The sequence below is a fragment of the Camelina sativa genome, chromosome 15, assembly GCF_030686135.1.
Source record: "Camelina sativa cultivar CO46 ecotype springtype chromosome 15, ASM3068613v1".
In the NCBI taxonomy this organism is placed as follows: Eukaryota; Viridiplantae; Streptophyta; class Magnoliopsida; order Brassicales; family Brassicaceae; genus Camelina; species Camelina sativa.
In genome coordinates this window covers 1,870,027-1,881,457 of record NC_141894.1, presented here as the reverse complement: position 1 = coordinate 1,881,457, position 11,431 = coordinate 1,870,027, and the positions used below count along the sequence as shown (strand labels likewise).

Genomic DNA, 11,431 nt, shown 5'->3' with positions numbered 1-11,431 from the left:
AATGGGCTGAGTCAAAGAAGAAGAAGAAGAAGGCCCATGTGATTGTTGTGAACGACGTCGTGGTGGGTGTAGGAAGCTTATAAATGAAAGCAGCTACCAGAGCAGTTCACGCTCTTTGTACACTCCGCCCTCTCTGCCCCCCCCCCCCCCATCGCTCTCTCGACAGATCTCTCGTGATTAACGAAACAATGGCGACTCAATTCAGCGCTTCTGTCTCCATGCAAACTACTTGTCTGGTAATCAAACCCTTCTTCCCCATTTTACAATTTGATATGCTTTGCCTTGGAGATCGCTCTAATTTGATCATTTTTTTTTTTTGCCTCTGATTCATATGTTTTGTTACTTGTTATCGTATATAACTCTTGACGCATGTTAATTATGTGGAGCATGGAAGATCTTCTTGGTTATAGTAAAGAATGATTCTTTATTATTATTGTCTGATTATTTATTTCTTCTGAATAGTTTGTGATCTTGGTGGACCACTTGAAATATAAAAATCAGTGGTCTTGTGAGATTATTATTTATTTTGGTTTGGTAATCTTAGATCTACAGTGAATTGGGATTATGATTATGGAAATGAATGTCTGCTTTTTTGGTTTTGGTTGTTTGTGCATACAAATAGGCAACAACGAGGATTAGTTTCCAAAAGCCTGCTTTGATTTCTAACAATGGAAGGACCAATCTCTCCTTCAACCTGCGCCCTGCTCGTCGCCTTTCAGTTTCTTGCGCGGTATGTTTGATTATATATTGGCTCTCAAAGTTATCTAAATACAAGACTTGGTTACTTATTGTTTTGGTTTTGTAGGCGAAACAAGAGACTATAGACAAAGTGTCTGACATTGTCAAGAAGCAACTTTCACTTGCAGCGGATCAAAAAGTTACTGCCGCTACCAAATTTGCTGAGCTTGGAGCAGATTCTCTCGACACGGTATTAACCTGATCTTTAAACAGACAGAGCTTGTAATAAGCTGTTAGTACTTGATTAACTGATTGTTTTTTCTTTGCAGGTTGAGATAGTGATGGGTTTAGAGGAAGAGTTTAACATCCAAATGGCGGAAGAGAAAGCACAGAAGATTGCAACAGTGGAGCAAGCTGCTGAACTCATTGAAGAGCTCATGCAAGAGAAGAAGTAATTTAGTATTTTTACAAGCTGCTACATAACCAAAAAAAGAAAAGAAAAGGAAACGACAAAAAAAAAAAGGGCTTTGGGTTTGTTTTCATTATGTTTTATCTTTCTGTCATTTTTAATTAATGTGTCAATCGAGTCTACCTTTGTCCTAATGGTCTAGTCTCTGTATCCATGGATGTCACCTTAAACTTTTGGTATCCCAACGAATATACCATGTCCATCACTATCAATAAATCTTTCTTTCTCTCTTTCCAAAATCCAAATGCCCAATGCGAATCATGATGCAAATGCATACGACTATATATGAGAGACAGAAGTATTTTATATCACAATGTACAGGGGAGTCTCCATAGTCTTGGTATATTAACATACAAGTCAAGAGTAGGTCCTACAAGGAAGTGACAGTAGCTTGATTTTTTAGTTTTCCTATTCACCATTGTATCTACAGATTCAGAAGACCTCAGGCAGGGGTCTTATTATTCCCAATCGGCGTCGAAGAATCCAGCATCTTTCATCTCTGAATAGTAGACATTCTCCAAATTCAGATCTTCCTCCTGCAGCAAAGCCAATTGAAAACTCAGCACCAAATCCTGATCCAGCTATAACACACCTACCTAAGGGGTGTGTTTTGGTGATAGTGATGGACATGGTATTATGATGATGGTGATGATGCTATAGTGATAAAGAAGGAGATGGTGATGGTGCTTTAGTGATAAAAGAAGGTGATGGTGATGGTTCTATATAGTGATAAAGAAGGTGATGGTGCTACAGTGATGAAAGCGGTTATTTATTGCATTTTGTGGGTACACAGATATTTATGTACAGAGAGAGAGAGATGTTCAGATGAGTGATTTACCTGGAAAAAGTCTGCAAGAAAAGTAACATACAAAAGAGGAAGATAGAAGGCGTGGTAACAAACACTTGAGATCCCATACAACCTGCAAGCATTCAATTTTTGTTTTCTAGTGTTAGAAGCAAGCGAAATCTGACTAAGTGATTTTACTCTTTTGACTGTGAGGCTTTTGTTTTAAAAGGGTTTACCATAATCCAAAATGAGCACCGTTTGCCGTAAGAGCACATGCAAATAAGGAGAGACCATTTAAGGCGAGCATGACACTTATATACTTGTAGAACGCAGGTCTCGCTGTCAAAACGGAAAATAAAGACACATGGGATAAGTAATAGGCCCCGTTCAAAAACTATTGGCTTATGCAACCATAAGGGAGGATGGGAGGGGTCGATGTATTTACCGGGTAATCTCTCTCTCCACTTGGAGTTGTACATGAAGAATATCATCCCATAAATGCCTGCTAGCAAGAGCTTGTGGATGACCCATAAGCCCCATTTGAGCTTTTGTATATGTTCATTGTTGTCGATAAACAATGGTACCCCCAAATCCAAAAAGATAAATTGCCTGAAATGACGAATGAAACCCCTGAATGACTAAACTTAACTGATGGTGTAATACAGTAACCAGACAGTATAAGTTTGCGCTGTACTATGAAAATTTTGCAAAGCTAAGTTCAGGCCTACATACCAAATACCTCAATGAAGGTTTTTCTATCTATCTTTCAGAAAGTATATAAGTAGATATCTAACAGTTATGAACACAATGGTACCTTGAGAAGCAAATCAAGACCTATAACAAGCCCTGAGATGAGGAAAGTTCGTGTTAATGCTTCAGCACCGCTTGCATAGTTTCCTTGGAAGAGAAACGCTACCAAGCTTACTTCCAGAAACAACATTCCAGATGTTGTGAACAAAGTTAATAGATTCCAAATCACTTCTTTCCCAGGAGTACATTCCCATGCCTAAACACATGAAAAAGGTAAATCAAAAAACAAAATCTGGAGTAAGCAAATGATCAAGACTAAAACCAAGCTAAAACATTTCCTTTTAGGCAGCTTACACAAACACAGAAGCTTTCTAATACCTTTACTAAGCCTAAAACACTCTAAAAAGCTTTTCTTCTTCAATCTAAATTAACAAACCTGAAGGCAACACCAAGCAAGATTAAGCAAGCTAACAAGCCAAAGACAACCGTAATAAGCGATCATAATATACGATCTCCGATTCGACAACTTCGACAAGCTCTTCTTCGCCTCATACGCTAAGTAAGCGACGAATAGAATAGATGCTAATACCAGAACCGTGTTATGCAAAAACCCATGACACTTCCCTACCCATCCGCCGATAAACCCTCCGGTAGCCGTCGAATTAGGGCTTAGCCGTGAAATCAGAAAAGGCGACTCCGCAATCTCGCCGAGAACTCGCATTTTCCCCTCAAATCGAACGAATCAGAAACCCAAGTAGAGCCACCGCAATAGAGTAGAAATCAAATCCCTAATTCCAGAAAAAATTGAGATTTGACGTTTGCGATACAGCAGAATTCGTATGATCTCGTAATCCTCTCTCTGGCGACCAAATCAAAAACACTGAAGAAGCAAACACATGGAATTACAAAAAAAAGTTTCAGGATACTAATTACAATACAATAATTGGGTGGAAGGTGTAATTTAAGAAGTTAAGGTACTATTGAGAAATATATTAAAATATTAGGGAGGAAAGTATAAATAATCAAGAATAAGAATGAAGAAGAAGAAAGCTTCTTTTTTTTGTGTGTGTGTGTGTGAATCGTACCGTTGAAAGGCACTCGCCAATTTTGGCTAAACGACCGGATCGTTTTTTTTTGAGAGAAAATTACGGTGCCATAAATGGCGAATTTGTTCTTCGATTTCTCGATTGAAACTTTCTTTGACATTTCCGTTGATTATAATTTCTGTTTGATTCACGCGTTTGAGTTTTTTTTTTTTTTTTTTTCTTTTGCGTTTGCTGTGGTTTCCAAAATTTCGAGATGGGTTTCTAGGAAGAGAGATAAATTTGGTAACTTTTGGTGTAATTTTGAGTTTTCCATTGAATGTGAATGTGGATGATTGATTTAGTTAATTTTTTTTTGTAGTTGAGGACGATGAGAAACGCGAGACCTGTACACGTAAGGAATAAGAGTACGGAGCCAGTAACACCATCTTCGCCGATGATGACGTCTCCTTTGATGCATCGTCATACACGTTCAGGATCCAATGCTTCGAGTGCTAAGAAAGCACAGACGAAAGCAGCTGCTCAGAGACTTGCGGCTGTGATGTCAAATCAAACAGGGGACGATGAAGACAGTGATGACGACCTTTCCTTTGACTATAATGCTTCCTCCTCCGGTACAGGTAGCATTGGACTCGCTGCTGGAAGATCTCATCCTTCTCGCTCTCCACTGGTATGAGGGCTTTGCTAATTTCTCTCAGTTGGTCTCTTTCTAGGGATTTAATTTATGTGATACTCGTTTTCTTGAATGACAGGTAAGGAACCCTATTGCAAGGCGTCCTCAGAGAGCAACTCCACAGTTAGCTGATGATGATAATGAAGATGATGACTTTTCAGTGGATGTATCCAGCACCAGACCAAGTATTGGACTTTCTGGTGGAAGAACAATAAGACCTCAGTCTCCTGTGATGGTTTGTTTTAAGTTCTTTTTTTGTCTGTCAAATGTTTCTTGGCTTCAACTTCCTTATTATGCTAATACCCTTTTTTCGTGCAGACTAAAATTGCACCTTCGAGACGGACGCCACCAGCTAATGAAGATAATAAGAAGGACGACGACGATGATGATGATGTTGTTTCAGTAGATTATACAATTGGTAGGCCAAGTATTGGGCTTGCAAGTGGGAGGGCAATGCGGGCACAGTCATCTATGGTATTGTTCCGATACTTGGACACTTGCTGACTGTAGGTTTTGTTCATGTTTCTCAAAATTTCAACATAAGTTTTAACGTCTAGATTAAAAAAATTTGAAAAGCACAGAACAAAAGCCAGCCACAAGGGCGTCCGGTGGTGGCAGTTCATCAGCCAGCAGATGACGATAATGAAGATGATGAGACTCCATATGTTTATACAAGTGGTATTCCAAGTGTAGGACTTGCTGGTGGAAGGGGAGCACGGTCACGTTCTCCTCTGGTAATTAGTTTGTTTAACATTATCGATTTAAAACTTGTTGTTGTATGTCAGTTAAAGAATTTGTGAGTCGTTTCTGAAATCTCTTGCTTTCTCATACTATTTTTCGAGTGTGTTCTTGCTAGTTTTACTCGTTTAACTTGACCTATCACTGTGTACTACAGACAAAAACCCCTCCATTAAGGCATTCACAAGCATTAGCTAAGTCACCAGCCAATGGAGACAGTGATGCTGATTTTGATGAGCCGTTTACTAGTGGCATGCCAAGCATAGGACTTGCAGGTGGACGATCAATGAGACCTCGCACTCCTTTGGTAAATTTAGTCTCGATAAATGTACCCTTTAATAGTGAATCATGAACTAGTAGATGTTTCACTAAAATGATGATATTTGCTTAGACTTTCAGAAACTCGTCAATCAAGAAACAGTTTGATATTTTAAGACATGATAGCACTAGAACACTGTCTATAGGTGTTTTGAAGGTTGTAATAGTATCAGCATTGCATTTGTGTTTATAAGCATTATGGTATTCACCAGGAAAGAAGAGGGTGTAGTGTAGTTAACTGTTTTGGACTATCTGCATCAGCATTAGATGTTTCATGCCTCAAAGTTTGTGACTCATTCTTTACGGTTAGCACCTGTTTTGTTTTGTTGTTTTTACGTCTTCTGAAACTTTGTTTATTTTCCATTAGTCAATTCGTACTAAGGAACAAGCTCAGACCGGACTTCCAACTTCAGGTAGCCGATCCGCATCATGCGAAGATTCTACAGAACCTTCAGCTATTTCAACATTGACGAGTCATCCATCTCAGACAACCAACCAAGTGGAGCAATCTGCATCCGCTCGTTCTGTAGTCTCTAACAAATCATCCCAGTCTCTCAGTGCTCTGGATCAACCTCCATCAGCTCGTTCATCTTTCAGTGGTCGTCCAATACGGACAGTTCCTTTAATGCCATCGACGGTGCCTATATCACTTAAACCAGTGACTCCTGCGTTTCAATCCGACACGCCAACCAATCTTCGAAAAGATAAAAGGTAACTAAACGACAGCATATCCGAACTAAAGTTATCGATATGTTAGAGGATGCTCATTTATCATTGTTCACATCTACCCACTTCATTCACATTCACCTACTCATCAAGTGTGATCTTAGTTCAGTGGTTTCTGTCCATTAGCAGGTTTTCCATGGATTTGGGAAGCTCTGGCAACTTAAGAGAGTTAGGCAGCCAACGTTCTACTTCAGCTTTGCAAGATGAGGTTTGCTTTCTTCAGGAGCTGATGATATATTTTCATGAAACGCATTAACTAGTTCAGTCTATATTTTCGATATCTGAGTTCCTGGTTATTCTGTCTCTAACTCATGCCTTTTCCTTTTGTAGATTTTTGTGGTTAGAGCTTTCCTTACACTTTACGCTTTTGATTCCAAGATTTTTCGTTTTCATTTCAGGTTGATATGCTACAAGAAGAAAATGAAAGTTTGTTAGAAAAGGTGATGGCAGTAAATTTTCACAGTTTGTGTCAGTAGGCATTAGTTACTTCGTTTGATGACATATCTCCTGAAATTACATTGGCGAATTTGAGAAATTCTCTTTCTAAATTTTGTCGTGGATGTTGCTAATCTCAGGGAAAAACCATATCTTATGTATATTAGTCTAGCAGATTCTTTGTGAAGTTAGATAATACCTGTAAATTTTACTATAGTTTGCATCCCATCCTAATTTATGCATCCCCAGCTTCGACTTGCAGAAGATAAGTGTGACGAAGCAGATGCAAGAGCTAAGCAACTTGAGAAACAGGTAAGCAGATGGTTCATGCAGAATAGCATAGAAGTCCCTTCTTACGAACTGTTTGTATCATTAGTCTGTGTTTCTTTTCTGGAACTTTAACTACATCTATAAACTCAAAGCTGCTTTTTATTAGGTTGAAATCCTTGGAGAAGGTGTTACTATGGACGCACGTCTTTTAAGCAGGCAAGCTTCAGTTTATGTGCAACTTTTAGTTGACATATGCAAATTTTCTAATTCTGTGAATGTGTTTCTTACTTCAGAAAGGAGGCAGCTCTACAACAGAGAGAGGTTAGTGTCCGATCAAGTTTCTACATGATCCCATACACTATTTTTAAATTATAAAGTTCTAATAATTATGTCTGCCTACCATCATTATCAGCAAATGAAGTGTCCAAACGTGGATTCAGTAACTTGCTTCTGCATTTCTTAATACAACTTATTTCTCCATTTTTGTATATGCAAAGAAATTTTTTCAGTGTAGATGGTTTTGACAGCTGACTCATCATGCGTTGTGATCTTAGTTTAGATCTTGACAATCAAAAGTAGCATAATCCACAAAACCATTTCTTTTCAGGCTGCTTTGAAAGTGGCATCACAAAATCATGGAGGAAGGAGGGAAGATGTTTCGGCTCTTCACACAGAAGCTGAGGTACTTCAAGTTTATGTATTTTGTTGTTCTTACTGGCATCTGTACTAACGTTTTAGATCTTGGATTGGATTTAGATCGCTAGGGATGAGGCAGCATCTTCTTTAGAGCAGCTTCATGAAGTTGTATCAGAGCTTAATTCTCTTAAGACCGTGACCAAGAGATTGATATTGACTCAGGAGGAAATGGTACGCTACTGTTTAAGGTTTATACATTTTGTTTCCATTTAGTGTTTTTTTTTTAAGTCGATATCTTCTCATCTATAGCTCTTTATCTTAGGAAGAGGTTGTTCTGAAGAGGTGTTGGCTTTCACGTTATTGGGGCTTATGCGTTAGACATGGTACTACCTTGACTTCTTAATCCATAAATTTATAAGTAATAAGATCGATAAACGCAAAACAAATCTTTACACTGATTTTATTATGGGCTAAAGTTGGGTGAAATGTTGTTGGCAGGCATTCAAGCGGATATTGCAGGAGCAAAGCATGAATACTGGTCATCATTTGCACCTCTTCCTTTCGAGATTGTTCTGTCGGCAGGACAAAGAGCAAGGGATGGAGTTTCAGAATGTAATGTTTTCAGCTTGGTGCAGAAATTTAACGGTAGATGTTTAGTATTATTCTGACCTCGCTCGTTCTTACCCTCTGATTTCCCCACTAAGCAGCTAACAACACTAAAGGCGAAAGAGAAAAATCATTGGAAAATCTGCAAGAAACTTCTGGGGAAGGAAATGTCGAAAGCATGATATGGGTCGAGAAAGGTTTGCGGGAGCTGGCTGCACTAAAGGTGAAAAAACTTAACATAACATGATAACTTTTCTTGTCGCCTCTATCTTTTTTTTTAGAAGCAAAGGTTTGTAATTAGATGGTTTCAGGAGAGTTTTAAGTATCATCCGTTGCTCTGTCTTAAAAGGTTCAGGAAGCAGTTGCGTTTGTCATGGCTCAAAATAGACGGAGCTCATCATCAAAGTTTTTTGTTTCAGGTGATGACCAAAGATATACCTTGAAACGATACTTAACTTGATGTTTTCCTTGAACAAATACTATTTACCTTTTCCTAATCCATATTTCATTTTCCAATATTCATAGACGAAGTGAAACTGCCCATGGATGGACAATTTGAAGCCTTTGGTAAGTCAATAATTTCTACAAAATGATATGTTTTTGTTATTGATCATTATCACACGAAGCACTATTGTGATCAGACCCTAAGCAAGGTCATGTCATTATATGATAAAACCCTGAATCTTTTCCTTCAAACGTTCTTTATGCATTTTGGTTGTCCCAATCAGAGTTAAGCGACGAAGAAGTTGAAGATGTGAGTTTTAAACAGGTAAAGAAAATCACATCACAACTATCAGGTAACGTCAGGTGTAAGTGTGACCATCTCATTGTGGCTTTGGATACAGGCATGGCTTTCATATTTCTGGAGAAGAGCTAAGAACCATGATATTGAATCTGATCTAGCGGATGAGCGTCTCCAGTATTGGATAAACCAAGCGACTCGATCTGCCACGTCACAAGATGCTGTTGATGGTACAGTCTTCTTACACTCACTCTCACTGACAATGAGATGTATGCAAATAAAAGCAAACATAATTATGAATTTGGGTAAATTTAACGGGTGCAGTTGAAAGAGGGCTAATGGAGCTGAGGAAGCTGAACATAGAGTCACAGCTCTGGCAAAAATCAAGGAAAGGGCTTGACCATGAATCCAACCCTTCTCATCTTGAGCTTTCCTTCTGATTAGTGCTCTCCTTATTCCTATATTTTCCCCATTTCCACTCTTTACACACAAACAGTACCCAAAAAAAAAAAACTTACTTTTCTCATGTTTTTATATTTCATTCTGATTTTATAGGGGAGTTAAACTATGGGAACTGTGATTTAGAAAGAAATAATAATGATAATATTATTCTTTTTAGTTGTGCATCTTGAAAGTCTGTTACAAGCTACTGATATTATAAACATTGTGAGGCGTAATGTGCTACCAAATCATTTATATTGAACACGGAATAGTGACATCATCTAACTCCACACTCTTAAGGCCTATTGGATTTATTTATGTGGTGAAGGATGATTGCGTTGTTCACAGTTCTTGTCTCTGAACTGGTAAGCAATAAGTAGAGTTTTTGCTTACACTGATTTTTTAGAGTGACGGGTTAAGATTAGGAACTGATAGGTTATATTAACAATGTGTATTGCAGGGAGTATGAGTTATAGCTTCCCTGACTGTGCTGTGTTTCATAGACTTAGCTAAGCTGACTGGAGAGATTTGATTTTACGAGGTTTATTGTTGCAATGGAATGCAATATAGAAGATGCTGCGAAAGCAAAAAAAAAAAATTGCAGAGGAAAAGATGGAGGCTGGTGATTTTGTTGGAGATCCATCATCTCTAGCTTACCAGCAATCCTACCTACCAACCAATCGTGCTCAGATAATCAAAAATGTTCCTGTGAAATGGACGAAACTTCTTTTCATGAGTCTTGGCCACTCCTACTTTAAAGGAAGACGAAGCAAAGCAATGCTCTGCACCGGGAAATAGGAAATAGATATGGGCAAAGCTATAGAGAATGCAACAAGTACGAAGCAGCAGCAAGCAACATCATTAGAAGAAAAAAAAAAGTATAGTACTATAACTTTGATGATTCTTTTAGCAGTTTACAGGCACATAAGCGTTAAATAGTAGGAAACCGACTGACTTGGGAGCTTTAGAATTTGCCAAGCCTCGACAAAATTATTAAGTGGCTAGATTGCAGATATAGGCGAGCGCTACTTGGCAAATATAGTAAAACTTTTTCAGGAGAATATTGAAGAACAAAAAATGTCATGGATGGAATCATATGCCCCATTGAGGAGTGTAGTTTTAATTAGACTCTATATATGAGCTAGAATAGTGCTGATACATAATAGATAAAGAAACATGGTTCTTTTGTATAATATCAATCTTAATAACCCCGTCGACTTTTAATACTAATCTCTTCTTCCCACTTCGCCAGCAGCACTGCTTGCTGCATGTTCTCCACTGCTTGCTGCTTGTTCTCCTTTAGCTGCTTGCTCATGTCCTTTAATTTCTCCCCCAGTTTTCGGTTCTCTGCAATTTTACTTCTCGCAACAGACAGTTCTTGCTTACGCTTCTTTAGGTGAACTCCTAGAGAAGTTGCGTAAGCATACTGATAAAAACAGCTAGACACAGCCATTCCCAGTACAAACGCTACGTAAGGCGCTCATGCGTTGACAGCGTTGTCCAAATCAGCACCTTGACGAGAAACAGCGCTCAAAATTAGAAAAAAATGAAGAAGATTCAGAAACAGTATTTAATCTTATAAATCTTTAGATCAGACAACAAAGGAGACAAGTCTAAACTACATAGATCGGAGAAAGGAAACAGTTTTAATCTATAGATTCAGAAACAATATCGAATCGAATATCTCTTAGATCAGAATTCAGACAGTATCAAACAAAAATCAGACAAGAAGAAGAAGATTCAGACAACTCTGGTCTCTAGATCAGACGCAAAAGGAAAATAATACCATTGTTTCTAGGCGTGGAAGAGAACACACGAGATTGGCGCCTTTCCAAATGAGCGATAACCCTGCAAATTGTTTTCGTTTTTTATTTAAAAAAAAAAAAAAAAAAAAAATTAGGATCTAATTCATGTGACACAATCAGTTGAACAAACAAACGCAAGGACACATCTCAGAATCTGCATGATCGGGTCGGAAACTACTAGAAGGTTTGACGTTCTCTTTCTTTTAGGTCCTATGAAAATGAAAGTCATGATTAATAATAATCTTTATTTATAAATATATATATATATTTTTTTTTTGGGGTCAACATTTCTCTTCTCTTGTTTGTCTTCAGAA

The 11,431-nt window shown here is 38.1% G+C and overlaps 3 protein-coding genes and 1 long non-coding RNA gene across 14 annotated transcripts; 2 read left to right on the top strand and 2 right to left on the bottom strand.

The window, feature by feature from the left end:
• Positions 1-87: 87 nt before the first annotated feature.
• On the top strand, positions 88-1,377 carry LOC104744627 (acyl carrier protein 1, chloroplastic). Its single transcript, XM_010465701.3, has 4 exons — positions 88-236; positions 623-730; positions 806-928; positions 1,008-1,377. The coding sequence occupies exons 1-4, from the start codon at positions 189-191 to the stop codon at positions 1,131-1,133; spliced, it is 405 nt and encodes a 134-aa protein (XP_010464003.1). The 5' UTR covers positions 88-188; the 3' UTR covers positions 1,134-1,377.
• Positions 1,378-1,408: 31 nt separating this feature from the next.
• LOC104744626 (protein CANDIDATE G PROTEIN-COUPLED RECEPTOR 2) lies at positions 1,409-3,575 on the bottom strand. Its single transcript, XM_010465699.2, is given in 7 exon segments — positions 1,409-1,683; positions 1,986-2,067; positions 2,171-2,273; positions 2,380-2,521; positions 2,523-2,543; positions 2,749-2,940; positions 3,121-3,575. Coding segments are annotated over 7 exon segments (903 nt in total). The 5' UTR covers positions 3,406-3,575; the 3' UTR covers positions 1,409-1,605.
• Positions 3,576-3,731: 156 nt separating this feature from the next.
• Positions 3,732-9,497, top strand: LOC104744625 (uncharacterized). Of its 11 annotated transcripts, none has more exons than XM_019237254.2 (22): positions 3,732-4,012; positions 4,089-4,397; positions 4,480-4,635; positions 4,719-4,874; positions 4,982-5,134; positions 5,296-5,445; positions 5,824-6,167; positions 6,309-6,390; positions 6,581-6,622; positions 6,867-6,929; positions 7,054-7,103; positions 7,181-7,208; positions 7,495-7,569; positions 7,644-7,754; positions 7,846-7,906; positions 8,022-8,135; positions 8,231-8,352; positions 8,479-8,548; positions 8,655-8,696; positions 8,858-8,898; positions 8,975-9,101; positions 9,196-9,497. In XM_019237254.2, the coding sequence occupies exons 2-22, from the start codon at positions 4,098-4,100 to the stop codon at positions 9,309-9,311; spliced, it is 2,403 nt and encodes an 800-aa protein (XP_019092799.1). In that variant the 5' UTR covers positions 3,732-4,012; positions 4,089-4,097; the 3' UTR covers positions 9,312-9,497. The 11 variants fall into 11 exon arrangements, 4 of the variants coding, with proteins under 4 accessions (XP_019092799.1, XP_010464000.1, XP_087344289.1 ...); XM_010465698.2 differs by having other exon boundaries at positions 3,742-4,012; positions 6,312-6,390; XM_087488163.1 differs by having other exon boundaries at positions 3,744-4,012; positions 8,858-8,883.
• Positions 9,498-10,338: 841 nt separating this feature from the next.
• On the bottom strand, positions 10,339-11,261 carry LOC147926201 (uncharacterized). The gene is made up of 2 exons (XR_015582161.1): positions 11,099-11,261; positions 10,339-10,824 (listed from the first exon to the last, which is right to left on the bottom strand). It is a non-coding gene; the product is annotated as an uncharacterized LOC147926201 (long non-coding RNA).
• Positions 11,262-11,431: the final 170 nt, after the last annotated feature.